This window comes from Achroia grisella, unplaced genomic scaffold (genome assembly GCF_030625045.1).
Source record: "Achroia grisella isolate CSIRO2021 unplaced genomic scaffold, CSIRO_AGI_Agris_v1 utg780, whole genome shotgun sequence".
NCBI lineage: Eukaryota > Metazoa > Arthropoda > Insecta > Lepidoptera > Pyralidae > Achroia > Achroia grisella.
The window spans coordinates 7,039,172-7,059,620 of record NW_026713020.1 but is presented as its reverse complement, the minus strand read 5'-3'; the positions used below and the strand labels follow the sequence as shown (position 1 = coordinate 7,059,620).

General features: G+C 33.4%; 2 protein-coding genes across 2 annotated transcripts in view; one reads left to right on the top strand and one right to left on the bottom strand.

The window, feature by feature from the left end:
• LOC131850878 (uncharacterized) overlaps nucleotides 1-20,449 on the bottom strand; it is a 359,653-nt gene that overhangs the window by 200,594 nt on the left and 138,610 nt on the right. The window lies entirely within an intron of this gene.
• On the top strand, nucleotides 12,488-13,320 carry LOC131850876 (uncharacterized). The gene has a single exon (XM_059201257.1). The coding sequence runs from the start codon at nucleotides 12,488-12,490 to the stop codon at nucleotides 13,256-13,258; it is 771 nt and encodes a 256-aa protein (XP_059057240.1). The 3' UTR covers nucleotides 13,259-13,320.

Genomic DNA, 20,449 nt, shown 5'->3' with positions numbered 1-20,449 from the left:
TAATTTCATCGCGAACAAACAACCTGACACGAAAATTTTATACACAAATATATATATAATATAATATTATTTGGACCGCCAACAACTTATCTCTGCACAACCCTGGTTGACTGGTTCACTGGACACTACGTGTTAAGTCCGCAATATGTACTTTTTACTTCTGTATTACGTATATTAAAGTTATTTAAACATAAAATAAATATACATATATATTTATATATAACTACGTACAAAATTACTTTAGTATTCAATACAAAAATGCCCTTGAACGTTCTCTGTGGTCTGTTGAAATCGTACCTGCCCTACTTTCCAGTAGTCTTTAGGTTGATCCCTGCACAATACAAATTTGTATTCGCAGGTATGTTTAGATTCTGATTTTAAATAAGAATAATTAATAAGAACTATGTGATTGTCTATCTCAGGGGTAACCAACAATTTTTTTAAAATTATTCTATTGCTATTGACTGCGGCAGGTCTTTACAGCTCAGTAGACGATAGAGTGCAAATCCAAGCACTTAAAATCGCGGAAGAACTTATAAAAAGGGTCCACCTCCTTTCTGAACGATATGACTTCAGTCGAACTTCAACATGGGCAGTCGTTACAATGGAAATAAAACATATTCTATCTATCTACATTTTATATAAATTTTGTTTCAGTGGAACCGCTATCTATATGAGATAAGATAATATTTACAAAGCAATTGTGGCCCGAGTTCCCACCAACATGCTGACCACCTTCATGAAGGAGGACTACTGGCCGAAGGGTGTGGTGTATCGGCGCTACCGTGGCAGATTGCAGTCAGCAGTGCCGAGACCGTACAGACAATTTATATTTATTTTTTCTATTAATTGTAATAATAGACTAATACACACATTAATTTTATAAATAAATAACCCTGAACAATTAACACAGCGCCATCTAGTCCCACGGTAAGCAGAGTTTGTGTTCTGGGTACTAGACAACTGATATAAATACTAAGATATTATTTTTTTGTAATTACATACATAGAATACGCCCAGACTGATACAAATACTCCTGAATACAAAATATTTGTGCCGTGCGAGGAATCGAAACCGCGACCTTCGGACGTAAAGCGATATGATAAACTGCTAGACCACCGAAGGCCGAGAAATATATTTAACATGATTTTTCCTAATTGTACGTATAAACATGAAAAAAATACAAATACAATATAAGTCAAGTTTATACACAGTTTAAAACTTAGTGTTTATTTTAAACATTAGCTATATACAGGCTGTTCACTTGAAACCCTGACTCTGTTGAATCCTGTACAAAAACTACTCTACTCTCAAGAAATCCTTTAGTTACTTCGAAACTTTAAGATTTAACAAGTTCTGAGTCGTGCTTCTTGTGTTACAGTTATCCAGTTACTTCAGTTACCTAGTACATAAACGGAAAGTAATATATTTTGTAGATTTATCTACATTGAACCATTTTATTTTTAGCTTAGTTACTTCATTAACAACTGGCTGCACCTGCGACTTCGTCCTCGAAGAATATTATCTTATTTTTCTAAAATAAAAGTAGCCCTAAGTTACTCCTTATTACATCAGCTATCTGCCGTAAAAAGTCTCGTCGAAATCAGTCCAGCCATTTCAGAGATTAGCTAGAACAAACAGACAGACAGACAGACAGACAAAAATTGTAAATACTGTTTTTTGGTGTATATACCGTACTTATATTCATATGCATGTAATATAATGTAAAATACGGTTATTTTAATATTACAAACAGACAGTCCAATTTCATTTATATGTATATGTAGATAACCAAATTTTATTCTCATAGTATAATCTGTCTTCATGTCAATTTTCGTTAAATCCGTTCAACCGTCATGTGGCGAAAAGGTAAAAGAGAGACAGATATGCATCTATTTAGTAGATAAGAGAGAACATGTGCCTGCAGACAAACCCCAACATGAGTTTTGCAGATAATAATCTATACATATAAATAAAATTGGAGTATCTGTTTGTAATATTGAAATAACAGTTTTTTATTACATGCATATGAATATAAATACGGTACATATACCAAAAAACACTTTTTACAATTTTTGTCTGTCTGTTTGTTTGTTCCGGCTAATCTCTGAAATGGCTGGACCGATTTTAACAGGACTTTTTTTGGCAGGTAGCTGATGTAATAACGAGTAACTTAGGCTACTTTTATTTTAGACAAATAAAGTTAAATTCCACGCTGACAAAGTCGCGGGAACAGCTATAGTATACAATAAAAATAGAAATATACATAATCTTTGTTCAAATATATTCAATACAGGGACTTTTAAATAGTATTTTTATATTCTACCACTAATTCGCAACGCAGACTTTTTTTTTATACTACTATGGTATCAAACAGGCATACGGCCCATCTGATGGTAAATGGTTACAGTAGCCTACGAACGCCTGAAACACTAGAGGTGTTACGTGCACGTTGCCGACCCTTAAGAAACCTTAATATAAAAAACCGTCTCGTGAGAAAACCTAGACAGATTAGATTGTAGAATGAACTCTACAATCTTAGTGTACGCGGGAGGAAGCTCCTCTGAAACCGCACTGTCCGAGACCACTTTAGTTCTAGCGTGTGGGAATGAATTCGTTGTAGATGGCGAGCCATGCGATGGTAAAAAGTAACTGTGGGTATCATGTCAAACAATTCATCAGAACATTAATCAAAAAAAGAATATAATAAGAAGAAATAGACATAATCTTTATTCAAATAAACTCAATACAATAACTTTTGAATAGTAATATTTTTTTTATTCTATCACTCATTAGGAACGCAGATTCATCACAAGAAGAATGAGAACAGATAATATCACATCACTGAGAATGAGAAGTAAACGTGTGTGTTGTTATTTTGAATAGATGTTATTTAAAACAAATAATTACATAATAACAAGTAAGAGGCATGCGATAATCAACATAGAAACCGCTACGCACTCATTTTTAGTGTAATCAGATAATATTTTACAGCGCTATATGAATTTTAATATTTTTCTACAAATACATTACTATTATTTACGAACTCTTCAATTTTATAATATGCTTTTTTACAAAGTAAATGTTTTATACTACATTGAATCTTTTTTCAGGCAGATTTAGAACAAACTCTGCTAGTTTGTTGTAAAACCTTACGCAATTGCCATAAAAGGAAAAATCCGAAATGAAATGAAATGATTTTATTTTGCGAGAAATGTGGTGTGCACAGATGTTATAAAGTACATTTGGTTCCATACAATCCGTCTTATATGAAGACATGCAAAATTTTATATTAGTTATGCTTCTGTAAATAACTACACAATTCTGTCTTTCAGATAGCATATTACATTATTATATTATACAATTTTAAGAAATTATTATATCTATATTATTATTTAGTCATTATATGTTTAGTCATAATATTATTACTGTTATGTCATTACTATTATATTAATATTATCCAATTCTTAACTCATTTTACCATCAAAATTTAAAAATTCTTTTACTGTATAAAAACATCTCTCAATTAACCAGTTGCGTAATCTATTTTGAAAAATTTCAAAAGACATTTCTCTAATAGTTTGAGGTATTTTGTTGTAAATTTTTATACACATTATTCTACAATTTAATAGCATAAATATGAATAGCATAAACTATGGAAATTTTTAAAAACAAAGCTTTTTATCTATCTATCTACATACTTCCACATTTATAGTAATAATATGGAAATACGATTATTCAGTTCGTATTAAATGTCATCATCATTGCTTTTTATCCCATCATATCTACATACTCTCCACATCTTATCAATCGTCAATAAACATATCTTCGTTTATTCAACATCTTTCAGATCCATCCATAAGTCCGATCCAAATATTCAGTTCGTATTAAATGTATTATATTAAATACAACTTCAATAGCGTTATGACGTCAAATGAAGGAAAACGCGAATACGATCGCCGGCCTCTTTTTCACAAAAACTTTTCACGAGCCGAGAGTACAAATAAAAGAAAACAATAGTCGTAGCCGTAGGCGATCTGTTAGAGTGCCTTAAACAAAGACCAATAAAAGGAAATGACGTCGAATGAACCGAAAAACGCCATTGTTCCAATTACAGCAATTAATCTACATACTTATGTTTATAAAAACAATATAAACATTCTTTATGATTATAATTTTTAGGAAATATTTTTATTTCCATTGCATATACTATAAATAAATAAATAGCCCTGAACAACCAACACAGCGCCATCTAACCCCGTAGTAAGCAGATCTTGTGTTATGGGAACTTCGTATATTAAGTATGTATGTACAAAAAAGTGTCTATGTATTTATATCAGTTGTCTGGTACCCATAATATAAAGGGCTGCTTAGCTTGGGACTAGACGGCGCTGTTTAAATTGTCCTTGGGCTATTTATAGAATAGAAAATTATTTAATCAAGTAGACTTTTGATTTATTTTATATTAGACTAGCTGTTCCCGAGACTTCGTCCGCGTGGAATTTAACTTTATTTTCCTAAAATAAAAGTAGCCTAAGTTACTTCTTATGACATCATTTACCTACAAAAAAAGTCCCGTTAAAACCGGTCCAGCCATTTCAGAGATTAGCCAGAACAAACAGACCGACAGACAGATAGACAAAAATTGTAAAAAGTTGTTTTTTATTGTATGTACCGTATGTATATTCATAGGCAATGTAGTAAAAAATGGTTATTTCAATATTACAAACAGACACTCCAATTTTATTTATATGTATATATAAAATGGTTTATGGTGAAATATATTTTATTTTATAATAAGCAAAATAATATTATTCACAAATTAAATGAACAACATAACATAAACATACTCATACTATCAGACCCGGCCCCGCGTTGCTGTGGCTAAGGTTCTTGAATAAAATAATATTCCACCTATAAATTAAGATATAAGCTATCCTATCTTTCAAGTTGGATCAAATTGCACACAATGTGCAAATCAAATTTGCAATCCGTTCAGTAGTTTAGGAGACCATCGCAGACAAACATGACATGTAACTTTTATATATAAAGATATTAGTTTGCTGCCTCATAATTATGAATTCCCTATATCGATATCTCATTTTGTCCATCACATCATATTTAGTTAATGTAATAATTAAAAGCACTACAGCCATTGTCACCACTCATATAATCCTTTACGAGCCTCCGTAATAATTAATGTGGTACGTTATAATGAAATTTGCTAAACTATTAATAATTTGCTACGCTAAACATCCGCTAGATGGCGTTGACAGTAATTAATTCCGAAACAAAATGGCGGAGCGAAACCGTTATGATTTTGATTAATCACGCAAACACCACGCTGATAATGGGGAATTTCAATTCAATTAGTGACCTCGAGCTAATTTTTGTAATGGATGAATATAGAATAGTGCAAACTCCTGCGATATCCGTTTGCGAATTCAAGCAAAATTGGCGGAATTGCATAAAATATTTTAAAATAGAATGGTGAGATAAAAAGAAAAAACATCCAATTTGACAATGTTACTTTTCAATGGAAATAGAAATAATATCTATTTATTAAAATAAACCCAACATAAACACTTTTGAACAGTTATATTTTTTATTCATTCATACACTCAATCGGAACGCAGATTCATCACAAGAAGAGGAAAGAAATTTGTGTGTTGCTCTTTTGATTAGTTTTTTTTTATTATATATATTACACGATAACAAGAGAAAATAAGAGGCATGCGATAATCAACATAGAAACCGCTACGCACTCATTCTTAATGCAATCAATCAATCTCTTTACTTGCAACCTAATATAGGTTATTAGGTAGTAAATAAAAATAATAAATAAACAAGCAACTATACATTAAATATATTAGAATGACTTGGCCAATATGATCAGTAACTCTAAACTACAACACTGAAGAAATTCGAGAATAAAAAACAAACTATAATAATAATAATAACTCTGGATAAATTCACACAGCGCCATCTAGTCCTAAGCTAGGCAGAGCTTGTGTTATGAGTACTGGACAAATGATATACATACTCAACCATTTTTTTTGTTAATACATAATATACATAGAAAACACCAAGACAGATACAAACAATCATACTCTTTAATACAAATGTTTGCCCCGTTCGAGGAATCGAATACCTACCATCGAACGTAGGGGCGCGACGTGCTAAATTGCTAGACCACCGGGGTAGTCTAATGTCTTCTACAATTCTACAACTACTAGAACTAGACCAACGAAGCCATCTAATTTAGAATCAATAATTTCTCTATACCATGAAAGGAGACAGATCCTTTCATGGTCTATCTATCTATATATGTAGACTGGGCACATTTAGCGTACAATTTACGAACGTATAGGTCCCAGGACAATAATATTTCTACCCTTATTGACTTTCAAATGAACTGACCCCGAAGACCGAAACAAAATCAATTGCTATTTTTTACGCAACTACTGAAAAAGGCAGTAGACACTCAAGGGTAGGGGAAAGATTACGTGTTCACATTACTAAAGAAAGTTCTTCCTACGATTAAATAGAAAAATTACATGTATCATCTACGTCATAACAATCTATTATCGTCCTAATATTGTTTTTTCTTTTTATTTTCTTTGAACAATAATGAGTATATAATATTATCTTATCTGTGATAGTATGTTAACTCGAAGCCATGACGCTTCTATGTTAAATAATTTACATTAGATAGAAAAAGTTGGACGCGTGTCCTGTTATATCCGTCATGCTCGTGAAAGGGTGCTGCTTGTGGGGACTGGTCTATTAGGGTTACGAACACTGATTAGACTATTTGCTTTTGCAATAGCATATACTGGTGGTCACTCTATTCTCCCAAATTTGAATTTAAAAATGAAGCAGTATGATTGTAAACATGTACAACATTTATTTGAAAAGATGAGTTTTTTGTCAGTTCATCTCATCTCGAAATCATTCCGAACTGACGGTAGAGTTGACATATCATAAGAGTTTCAAATAGATCTATTCAAATTTAAAATATCTTTACAACTAAAAATATTGATGGAATGGATGAAAATATCGTGAAAAATGGCAAGATTTTGGTCCGCAACGCACTTGACTCACCTGGTGTTTTAGGCGTCCATAGGCTACGGTAGTCGTTTGCTATCAGAAGCGCCGTATGCTTATTTGTCACCGTCGTAAAATAAAGAAAAGATCTCCACAGACAAGAGCCCGGCTTTTAAATTATGAATTAATGAACATACATTTAAATTACTCCAAAGACAAATATTACTGATTCAAACTTTTATCCGCAAATTTATAAATAAGGACAGAGTGTTTGCAAATTGCCTAAATTAAATTTGTTTAAATTTATTTTCTTTTAGCAAGACTTGTCGGTTCCCATTGGAAGGGTAAAGATTTGTTCTCATGAAAGAAAAGGTAGCTTGTTATAATGTCGCTCGCATATTTTTACAGTTCCCTCAGTCACTTCCTACGACATTTTGGGAGTGAAATCGTGATAAATTATATTCCAACATCATCATAACACGGAATATTAAATTTTTCATCAATTCATTTTACAGATACTATAAATTTTAGCAATTTTGTGTGATACGAACTTCTTAACATTCCGTATATTCACCGTGCGGGTGCCGGATCCATCGTTTGGCTGAGAGGGAAACTCCGAGCAGTTCCCGGGACTTGTGACCCGGGTGTAGGTTTAAGGGACCCTTTACCGACGTACGTAAATCCACGTTAATTATGCCTAAAAATTTTTATTTGTCAATTATATAGATGATAATTTATTAACCAAACATATAGCGTTTTGTTAAAAAAATACTATCTACATATTTAATAAATAAGATAGATTAAACTTGAAAAGAATAGTTCAGATATCTAATGAAATCAAATCAAATCAATTTGTGATCAACATAGGTATATATTGGTTGTGAATGTAGAATAGAATGCATACATAAAACGTAGAATCAATTCAATAATCCTATAATTTTACTCATAACAGAACTTATAACTTATTCAGTGGGAATCCGAATGTACAACGCAATAATCGATTGGATGAAAGAAAACTCTCTTATTTATGAAACAATCATATTATCCTCGCTCCATAGATATAGAGGAGGAGGCACGTGCAAGTGACAAGCTAACGTATCAGATATTAATACGTTTGGTGCGGGCTGCGGATACAATCGGCGAATACGAGATCTTTTACAAATTACAAATTAAAATTTACAATAAGATACCAAAGGATATGTTGGAATTACCCTTAAATAAATTCAAAACATCTGTTAAATCATATTTACTGAGCAAGGCCTATTACTCACTAAACGATTACTTGAATGACGAGTGTGCATGGCAATAGTTGACAAATTTTCATTTATGTTAGACATAGACACCTATATAAATATACATTGTATATAAAAAGTACAATTGAGTTTCTTGCCAGTTCTTCTCAATTGGATCTATATACCGAACTGGACGGTAGGGAAAGAAATAAAATTATAATGTAAAAATTTGACGTTCATAAGCGGCTAAAATGTCCTACATGAATAAATGATTTTTGAATTTGAATTTGAATTTGAATCTACCAATCCGGATTTGTTTTGACAACATTATTACACAGCATATATACTCTGTGGTATAACTTAATATATATATAACATATACTAGTTATTAGTTAATTGCATGAATCGCTCGTCAAAGTGGCGACTACGGACCGGAAGACGCAGCGGGAGAAGGACTCCAGCAAGATGGACCGACGATCTGGTCATGATCGCTGGAAGGCGTTGCATGCGAGCAGCGCAGGACCGATCGTCGTGGTCTTTGGGGGAGGCCTATTTCCAGCACGTGGACGCACGGAGACGTTTTCCGGGCTGCGATGATGACGTTGAATCGCTCCAAATGAATTTTTATCACGTGGGAAAGTTCACGTGGGAATTTAAAAAAATCTTTCTCAAGCAAGCTAAATATGAATTAGTACAGATTTATCCGGCGGTAGGGAATTTTCTTTGTTTAAAATCCATAAGCTTATATATTTTGTTTATTTATGTAATTATATTTTTTATACAAGTATATATGATCTATCAACGCACAGCCCAAACCACTGAACGGATCGGGCTGAAATTTGGCATGCAGGTAGATGTTATGATGTAGCCATCCGCATCCGCAAAGGATTTTGATTAATTCTATCCCCAAGGGGATAAAATAGGGGATGGAAGTTTGTATGAAACTTTGTCAATTTTAAACCGATCGGGCTGAGACTTTGCATGCATAAAGCTACTATGACGTAGGCATCCCCTAAGAAAGAATTTTGATAAATCCCACCCCTAAGGGGATAAATTAACGCGAGCGAAGCCGCGGGCAAAAGCTAGTATATGTATATATATGTATTAATTATTAAAGTTGTGCAGTTTAAAGTTATTATCTCTGATCAACGCGACGGTTGTCTGATACAGAATACCATCTGGCATTAAGTCCGCCATGTGTACATATTTGTGTGCAAAAGAATAAATAAAAAAATAAACGGAAGGTATTGTTAGTAATGTGAACTCTATTACTAGCAATGTCAGGTTGACGTCCACGTGGTTCTCCCTGGAAACTATCGTGACAAATTCGTGGTCAATTTACCACGATAGGCTAATTACGTAAGTAAAATAAAATAAAGTTACTGTTTTATTCTATTATCTTATTATGTATTAAACAATGATAACGAAGATCACAAGATCTCTTTGAACTTTGATATGAATCATATTCAGGAGCACATAATGATACCTATAACAAACATCAAGGTCTTAAAGATATTACTTTATACCACCGAATTTCAATATATAGTTCTCTAACAACATAACATATAAAAATAACAAGGAAACAAGCTGTAGGTGTTATTGTAAGACAACGACCTTTGTTTTGTCGAATTCTATTAGGACGCGAGGCGACTGAATCCTAAACAAACCAACACGGATCACAAAGTCAAGAAACCTTCAGTGATCGTGAGCTGATTAAATACCCTAAACTTGAACATCAATGTCAAACTTCTTACTTTTTTGTTTATATATTAAATATGTTATCTATACCATTACCATCTAGATGTAAAACCCATGGGATTCTCGAGCGATGTATTACTCAATCGAGTATCTATATAGACCTTGCGAAAAGTCATCGGCATAGGTTCAGTAATCTCATCTATATCTACCGCCAAGCAGCTTGCTTTGTAAGTTATATTTCAGTTAAAGAGTGAGTGAGGTCAGTGAAATTAAAAATAGAAATAATCTTTATTCAAATAAACCCAATACAAGCACATTTGAATAGTCATATTTTTTTTAATCTACTCACAAGAAGAATCAGCAGGAAACTTGTGTATTGCCCTTTTGAATATATTTTATTTGAAATAATTAATTACACAATAACAAGTAAAAGTCATGCTATAATCAACATAGAAACCGCTACGCACTCATTCTAAGAATGCAATCAGATAATATAGTCTCCTAATTTTAAGATTTTTCTACTAAAACATTGGTTTGAAAAACTTAGGTTTTATTGCTACCCTTAGAAACTAAAGACAGTTAAGTATAGATATGTCTGATAATTGTTATGCAACTCTAGTTTCTATATATTAGAGATCATCGTCATCAATCATCATTAGACATCATCAATGTATAACTAAAATAATAACACACACTTTTATAAAATTCCCAAATTTCTTTAAAATCGAAAGTATAAATAATATATGTACAAATAAATATGCATTTCTGTTATTTTTATCATATTATAAATGAAACACCAGTCGGAATCACCGAATGAGAGTTTTCCAATTTGTGTAAAAACAATCTGGAAAGTTCAAAGCATTTTTTTGTAATTTCATCACGTATACGATACGGTTCTCATTAAATCTCTGTTAGGCTCTGTTTTATACGGATACAGAATAAAAAATACAATAATAATTTCTTTTGAAATATCTATTTTTACAAAACAGATAAAAGGCGGCGGCGTCCGCCATTTTCCCGCGTAATTAAACGTCAAACGGCCATTTTGTGCGTGTAATAAACATGCACGACCGTGCCGGGTTAGCTGTGAACATGTCACGTGACGCCACACCGTCCCGTCTTTGTAATTAAACGAGATTTTTGATAACTTTATCCATAAATCAAACGAGCGCTTGTTTTACTTTCACCTACGAAATATATATGTAAATATTATTCTATTTTCTATTCGCCAATCACTGAATGTAAACTAATATTTATTTGTATATATGTATATAACGCCTCTATGTGTTATATGTAAGAAGTACAGATTTTTTGTTTATGTTAGAATCGTCATTATGGAAATTCTCAATTAGAAGTAGTAGTAACATTAGTAGTATCATTTAAAGCTATAGAAAATAATTTATTCATCATCGTCATCAGCCCACTGCAATCCACTGCTGGACATAGGCTTCTTCCAAGGCACACCACTGGGCACGATCTTCAGTCCTTCTCCCACAGCCCTACGTATGTCGTCCCTCCAACTAGCTGCGAGGCATCCCACTACGTTTGAAAATTACTATAAAATATTTTATTAAGGACTAGGAACGTAAACAGGAAATTTGACGTCTAAAGTTCTTGTAATTCCATTTGTTTAGAACATTTAAATACACTACAGTATTGGAGGCGTACTTGTCTACTCCAGCTTGTATTCAACGTTTAAAATAAACTAAAAATGAATTGAAATCAATTTGAAATATATTGCCTTTATACATTTAATATAAATGATGATACGTGACAAAACTGTTCCATTGTACAGAAATAAAGTGGTTGATGATCTAGAAGTTACAATGGAAACAGATTCAAATCACAATGCACAAGATTGATATTTGTACTAATTATGTTTGTTACCTATAATTATTTCTTTCATATAAAATAAGTAAACATTCAAGAGCAGGCATTGCGCTAAAACGTTGCCGTTTATTCTAGTACGCCTTAATAGAGTACCAAGGAGAGTATATCATTAATTATGCATTCAACGATACCACAGTGCCAATAGAGCACGATAGTACACAAGTGTTTAAATTATCTAACACCTCGCCACCACTGCAGTCGTGATTACAGACAATTTGACCATTAACCCAAAATAGATCCAATATCTATCTCCTTAACAAAGACCTAATTAGTAACTGCAAAAGAAAGCGGTTTCACCAAAAGTCATGAATATTAAAATGCTACATTAGGCGTTTTCGTAAGTTCGCCACCATGTTAAATTTTCCGGTCACGTACTCGTGGGGAACAATGACAGCTCCTAATCGGCATCAATTACACAACCGATGATCGTCGCTTTAAGAGGCCAATGTCGTGGCCCACTCGTCTAGAATATCGAATATGAAGGAGATATGACACATCCGGAATAAACGGAAACCTCCTTAGAGACGAGTCATGTCTGCCACATATGTATAAAAGCGTGCTGTTTTGGGAGCACAGCATCATTCGACTCTGGTCGGTTGAAGTAAAAACACCAAAATAAAATGAAGGTCTACATTTGTGTCTTGCTATTGGCTGCAATGGTTTTAGCCGAACCACCTCGGTACAGGCAAACTAAATACAGATTCGCAAGAGGAGAACTCGAAGATTCTGATTCAGGAAACGAAGACAAAGCGAAGGCTGAAGAAGCTCCATACCCAGCAGCTGGTTATAGACCTTCTAAAGAATTTAAGTTACCATCTCGGCAGGAAGTTGCTCCCCCATCTACTTCTTATGGTGTTCCTGATGACAGCTATGGAGCTCCATTTAGAATCGAGACTCGTCCTGAAATTGAATATGGAGTACCACGCAGAAACGAAATTATGACAAAAAGAGGAGAAGAAAATGAAGGCGAAGGCAAGGATGGCGAGGAAAGCGAAAAGGGAAGTGAGAATGGAAATTCGGAAAAGAATGAAGATTCTGAAGGTGAAGGTGAAAGTGAAGTAGAAGAACTCAAAGGTGAAGGAAAGAAAAACGGTGAAGAAGGAGAAAAGAAAGGTGAAGGTGAAACGAAAGGAAAATATGAGGAAGAGCCTAAAGATAACGATGTGGTGAGTGAACAGGGCGCATACTATGTCCTTCTGCCTGGCTCTCAGTTGCAGAGAGTGCAATACAATACACAGAATGATCTAAATAAGATGGCATACACTGCTCGTCTACAGTACAAAGATGAAGATCGTGCGCCACTGTTTATCTACACTGCAGTTCCTGATTACACGGTACCTCTGGCCCCTTACCAATACCCAACCTCCGCAGCCTACTTCCAACTATATTAAACCTGTCGAAACCGTCAAAAACGTAGTGCCTATTTTGTGACAAGTTCATGCAATTTAGATTTCAAAGGATTAATTTCAAAAAGTTCATATTGCGTTAACTTTCTGTCGAGTCATCCAAAACGTGCCCTTTCATGCCGTACCGAAGTTTTGACTAGTTATATAAATTATTTATTTATTTGTACACGTCGCAATAAACTACGATTTACATAATATGTGTATTTGTTTTAATTTTTACCCATAAACAGTTTCTTTTACTAACGCTAGTTTGTATTTGTAATGCTGTTTATCATAACAATATGTGACTGATTTGGTAATTTTCTTACTACACTGTCGTAGTCGTCACATAGTTTAACGAATGTAACAAAAACAGTAGTTTAACAAATGGAATACGCAATAACAGCTCATTTAAATATTTTATTGTTTAGAAAAATTCCTTAATTAGTTTAAAGTAGCATCGTAAATCATCTTTTCTATATAACTAACAAGCGACAGTTACAAAAAATGACATATTAGGTCCTAACACTATAAAATAGTGGGTAATAATTGGAAGTAACTAGTAGGAGTGTGTCTTAATCTGAGTGAGTCTATATTAGCACAGATCTTGTTAAGTTTTCTAAATTGAAAGTAGACCAATCGATAAACATATTCCTGAACAAAATACTTAGACACGTCATTACTATCTATTGGTTTTGCTTTTTCTTTTTTGTCTAGTTCAGGAAGTAATTTAAATCGAGAACTGATGAAATGTTCATTTAAATATACTACACACTATTGTATGTTTAAAATGTTTCTAAATATATATGCGTTAAGTTCATATTTAAATTATTATTGTTTTATATAATGACAGCAATAATACTAGTTACATAATTATCATAACACGGTAATTTATTAAACTACTGTCGTTTTAGAGTGACAATGCTTTTGAATTTACAATTCACTTAGATTGATGAATTTTTAATGTGTTTTAATTCCTATAATTGATTGCAATTACGTTCGTTCAAAATTAACATCACAAGATTATTGAAATCTATTTCAAGGAAAATGAGCTATTATAATATCGAATGATTAAGAAAGTTTAGAAGTAATTTGGTGAAACTTTCCAATTATTAAAATTATAGGTGTAATAATGACATTTTACTCCATTTTATTGATAACATTATCATTATATTTGCTTATTTATTTAATACTAGCTGTACCCGCGACATCGTCCGCAAGGAATAGAGGACGAATGATGAATTTCCGTTTCATCCCCTATTTTATTTTACCCCCTTAAGGGTAAAATTCGTACAAACTTTGATTGTCATATTCATAGTCCAAAGCTTAAAAAATAAGTTTTAAGCTTCTAGCTTTAAAAATGACGATACTTCCATAGAACGTTTCATCTCCCCTTACAACCCCTTACAACCCTTTCTTCGCATTAAAAAGTAGTCTATGTCCTTTCTCAAGGCCTAGAGTGTCTAGACTATATATATACCAAATTTTATTTAAATCGGTGCCGTAGTTTTGGCGTGAAAGCGAGACAGACAGACAGAGTTACTTTCGCATTTAAAATATTAGCAAGGATTATAATCCGTATATAATACAATTTAATCATTAAATTAAATTTGAAATTATTAGGTAACTAATATTTTGGAACTAAATATATTGAGAACATGTTGATTAAAATTTGAAAATTTGAATTGTTTTATATACCAAAATACAGCTGATAAATAGCACATATTGTCTATTCCTTATCAGAAATTACTAATGTGTAAAACTGTTATATATAAGATTCTAGTGTCACAATGTTAGTTACCATACCCCTTCGAAACGGCTTGACTGATATTTATGAAATTATGTCAGGTTGACCTCCACGCGGTTCCCCCTGGAAACCATCGTGATAAATTCATGGTGAATTTGCCACAATGCGCTAACTGACCTGACCTCATGTTCATCTTATCATCCTTCACTGATGCCCCGCCAGCGTAAACCGTTAGCGCAGTGGGTAGACCATACCATTATCATCCATTAAAAAAATTATTACCATCACCATCAATTCGTCCTCCACTTATACCCCGCCAGTGTTAAACGGCAGTAATGGCGGATAAAGCACTTCATATTCACCCATAACAATTAATGATAAACAACTATAAAAGATTGTGGACTAAACACAAGTATATTTGCCGTATAATAAATAGATTTTACAGCTTTCAGGCGAAAATTAAAATGTGTTCACATTTCCGGCGTGTAGCAAAAGTGGTAGCGAAGTGAAAATGTAATAACCTTAGAAACATGGACGACAAAAATGTTTAAATTTTCAGAAATATAAAGTTACCGTTACCTTTTTCAGTTAAAAGTAGGGTTTATAGTTTTGTCGTCTGTACAGATTTATAAATAACTAGCTGTACCCGCGACATCGTCCGCGTGGAATTTAACTTTTTCTAAAATAAAAGTAGCCTAAGTTACTCCTTATTACATTAGCTACCTGCCAATAAAAGTCCCGGCAAAATCGGTCCAGCCATTTCAGAGATTAGCTGGAACAAACAGACAGACAGACAAAAATTGTAGAAAATGTTATTTTGGTGTATGTACCGTATTTATATTCTACCCCCAAGGAGACAAAATAGGGGGTGAAAGTTTGTATGAAACTCTGTCTATTTTAAATCGATCGAGTCTTTGCATGCATAAGCTACTATGACGTAGGCATCCCCAAAGAAAGGATTTTGATAAATTCCACCCCTAAAGGGATGTTACAGATTTTGTAGGCTCTAATTTTTTACACACGCTAAACAAAAGTGTTAGAATATATTAATCTCTATATTTAAAGTAACTTACTCTGTACAACTTTTGGGTTCTCTGTTATATTTTTATTATCTATGATTCTTTCACCTTGACCCACTTCCGGTTTTTGTTAAGACAATAAAAGATGTCGTCTTTTTGTTAAAATAAATAATTAAACAAGTACATAAGCATCTAATCATTTCATAATTATCAACAAGGTTATTGGCCCAGTTCTAGTCCTGATCTGTGTTTTTTTAAAAGTGAAAAGTAGAAAAACTCTTAATTTTGCCTTCAAGTATAACCTACACATACACGTGTTCGTCTGTAACAAATGTACATTAACTGAAAAATAACCAGTGTTGTTATAAATTATTCCGGAAAATGACTTCCAACAATCCATTGGCATTAATCGAGAAGCTGACCGGCCGTGACAATTATGCAACTTGGAGATTTGCAGTACAGACATATCTCGAACACGAGGAACTGTGGGACTGCGTAATTGATGAAAACTGTATTGATTTAAAACGTGATTTAAAGGCCAAATCGAAAATAATCTTACTGGTGGACTCAGTTAATTATGTTCACATTCAAGAAGCCAAGACTGCCAAAGAAGTTTGGAACAACTTGGCAAATGCATTCGATGATTCAGGGCTAACACGCCGAGTGGGTTTACTCAGGGACTTATGTACAACGACACTAACTGGATGTCAAAATGTTGAAGAATATGTCAGTAGAATAATGACCACAGCACACAAACTACGTAACATTGGGTTTAAAGTAGACGATGAGTGGCTCGGTACACTGCTGCTCTCTGGTCTACCTGAGTCATACAAACCAATGATCATTGCTATTGAAAGCTCAGGAATGAAAATTAGTTCTGACTCTGTTAAAGCTAAAATCCTTCAAGATATTAAAATGTGTGATGGTGACAATTCAGCGTTTGCTGTCGGTTATAAGAAAAAAGTATATAAGAAAGACTTCTCTAAAGGGCCACGGTGCTATAATTGTAATAGGTATGGCCACATAAGCACAGAGTGTAAATTAAAACAAAAGAAGAAGAATAAAGTTACTCACCAAGAAAGTTCAAGTTATGCCGCTGCATTTATGACTTCAACAAGTTGTAGCGATGCCTGGTATATAGATTCTGGTGCATCAATGCATATGACTAAGCACAATAACTTATTACAAAATGAAATAGTGCCACTCATAAAGACAATCAAAGTAGCAAATGACAAGTGTTTGGCAGTAAAAAGTTGTGGCCAATTAAGTCTAGATACAAGGAATGGAAAAGACCAAATTAATAAAATTTTATTTCAAAATGTGCTATATGTACCTGAGCTTGCCACAAATCTACTGTCTGTGAGTCAGATCATTAATAATGGTGGACAAGTAAAATTCAATGATAAGGGCTGTGCAATATTAAATAGAAGAAGTGAAATAGTTGCAACAGCAAGTTTAATCAACAATATGTACAAGCTAAATGTGCACAGTGACAAGGCATACATATCCGATGTTGATACACATGATTTTTACCTTTGGCATCAACGAATGGGTCATCTAAATTATCAAGACCTTGAAAGGGTCACTGAAAATGCTGAAGAAGTACCACTAATGAAAAATAATGACAAATTAATATGTATAACATGTCTGCAAGGCAAACAAACACGTCTACCCTTGCGTTACAAAGGAACAAGGGCAAGTAAAGTGCTTGAACTAGTGCACTCAGATATCTGTGGTCCAATGGAGACAATGTCACTAGGAAATGCAAGATATTTCATTACATTTATAGATGACTATTCAAAGAAAGTGTTTATTTATTTCATGAATAAGAAGTCTGAAGCATTAGAAAAATTTAAACAATTTAAATCTGAAGTAGAGAATCAATTGGAATGTAAAATTAAATGTCTACGCTCTGACAATGGACTTGAATATGTAAACCATAATTTCACTGAATTTTTAAAACATGCTGGTATTGTACATCAAACAACCACGCCTTACACACCCGAACAAAATGGAGTTGCTGAGCGTATGAATCGCACATTAGTAGAAAAAGCAAAGTGTATGCTAATTAATGCACACCTACCTAAATTATATTGGGCAGAAGCAGTTCATACTGCTGCTTACCTTAATAATAGAACGCCCACAAGATCTCTCTCCTATAAAACTCCTGAAGAGATGTGGACAGGGCGTAAACCGAAGCTTGGTCATTTAAGAACATTTGGCTGTGATGCGATGGTTCATCTTCCAAAAGAGAAAAGAAGGAAATGGGATGCCAAAGCACAGAAAACAATATTTATTGGATATTGTGACAACAGTAAAGGTTACAGATTTGTATTAGCAAACTCTAGAAGTGTGATCAAAAGCAGAGATGCTGTTTTCATAGAATCAAGTGTGAAAAGAAATTATGTTCCAGTGGATTTAGCAGATACAATGTGTGACTCACCTGAATCAAATGATGTCCACGCATCAGAAAGCTCTGATAATACATTGAACTCCACAAGGACTGCAACTGAATATTACTCAGATACTGATAATACTACAGAGAGTGAGAGTGATTACTTACCAAGAATGAACATTGAGTCACTACCACAGTCCAATATGACGCTCAGACCAAGAAATAAAGAGATATTCTCTGAATCAAAACAATTAGAAGAAAAAGGCTATCTTTGCTGCAGTGAAAATGAATCAAATTCTATTCCCATGAGCTACAAGGAGGCACTTGCCTCAACTGATTCAGAATACTGGAAAAAGTCCATAGAAAGTGAGCTAAAATCTCACCATCAAAATGGTACATGGATAATGGTAGAAAAGCAACCAAATATCAAAGTAATTGGATGTAAGTGGGTGTTCCGCATCAAAGATGAATCAACTGGACCTCGCTATAAGTCTCGGCTTTGTGCAAAAGGATATTCACAAAAGGCAGGTATTGATTATGACGAAACTTTTTCACCTACTGTAAGGTATGATTCAATTCGGTTACTGTTGTCACTAGCAGCTCAACAAAACTTGGAAATTACTCAATTTGACATAACCACTGCTTTCTTATATGGTGAACTGAAGGAAGATATCTACATGACACCACCTGAAGGATTGGACTGTAAACCAAACATGGTATGTAAATTAATTAAATCTTTATATGGATTAAAACAAGCACCTAGGTGCTGGAATTCAAAATTTAATTCAGTCCTTAATAAATTTGGTTTTGTAAAAAGCAAAGCTGATCAGTGTGTTTACAACAAATTAATAATATTAAATGTTATCTTTGTCTGTATGTTGATGATGGACTCCTGTTGTGCAAAGACAAAGATGTCATGATGGATGTATTAAATGATCTTCAAATGAATTTTAGTTTAAAAATATCATCACTTAGCAATTTTATAGGAATGCAAATAGAAAGAATCAAAAACAGTATTTTTATACATCAAACCAAATACATTGAACAATTGTTGACAAAATTTAATATGACTGATGCAAATGTCAACAGTGTTCCCGCTGATCCCAATGTCAAACTGGAGAAAAGTGATGGCTCACTAGAGAGCAAGTATCCCTACAGAGAAGTAGTCGGATCACTCATCCATGCTGCAACTGTAAGCAGACCTGACATTATGTTTGCAGTAAGTCAGGTGAGTCGATTCCTACATTCTTATAATGAATCTCACTGCAAGGCTGTGAAGAGAATATTAAAATATTTAAAAGAAACAAAAGACTTTGGTCTATGCTATGTGTCTAATCCAGATAGTGCTGATCTATTGGATACAGTGATGCTGATTTTGCAAATGATACTGACACTAGAAGATCAGTAACAGGATATGTATTTCTTAAAAATGGTGCTGCAGTCACATGGTGCACCCAACGTCAACAATCTGTGGCATTGTCCACAACTGAAGCTGAATTCATGGCTGCCTGTGCAGCCACAAAGGAAGCGATATGGTTAAAACAGTTATTAAGTGATATTAGTGAATATAATCAAAGTTCTGTGTGTATCAATATTGACAATCAAAGTGCAATAAACGTTATTAAAAATAGTGATTTCCATAAGAGATGTAAGCATATAGACATTAAGTATAATTTTGTGAAAGAAAAATATTATGAAAATATCATCAGTCTGAATTATGTTAGTAGCAATAATCAGTATGCTGATATTTTTACAAAAGCTTTGCCTAAAGAAAAGTTTAAACTCATGAGATCTAAAATAGGGATGTCAAAACTAACTGAATATACTTAATTAATTTCTCATTAATTGGACTGTTTTTGTTTCTAACAATATAATATAACTATCTATCTATTGCAGTTAAAACTATGAATATTTAGATAATTGTTAAGTAATGGTAATTATAGGTGTAAGTTTTTATTGTTACTGAAAGTTGATTGTTACTTAAATTAGTATGTTCTTTAAGGGAGGGAGGAAAGATCTAATTTGGTGGAAGTGTT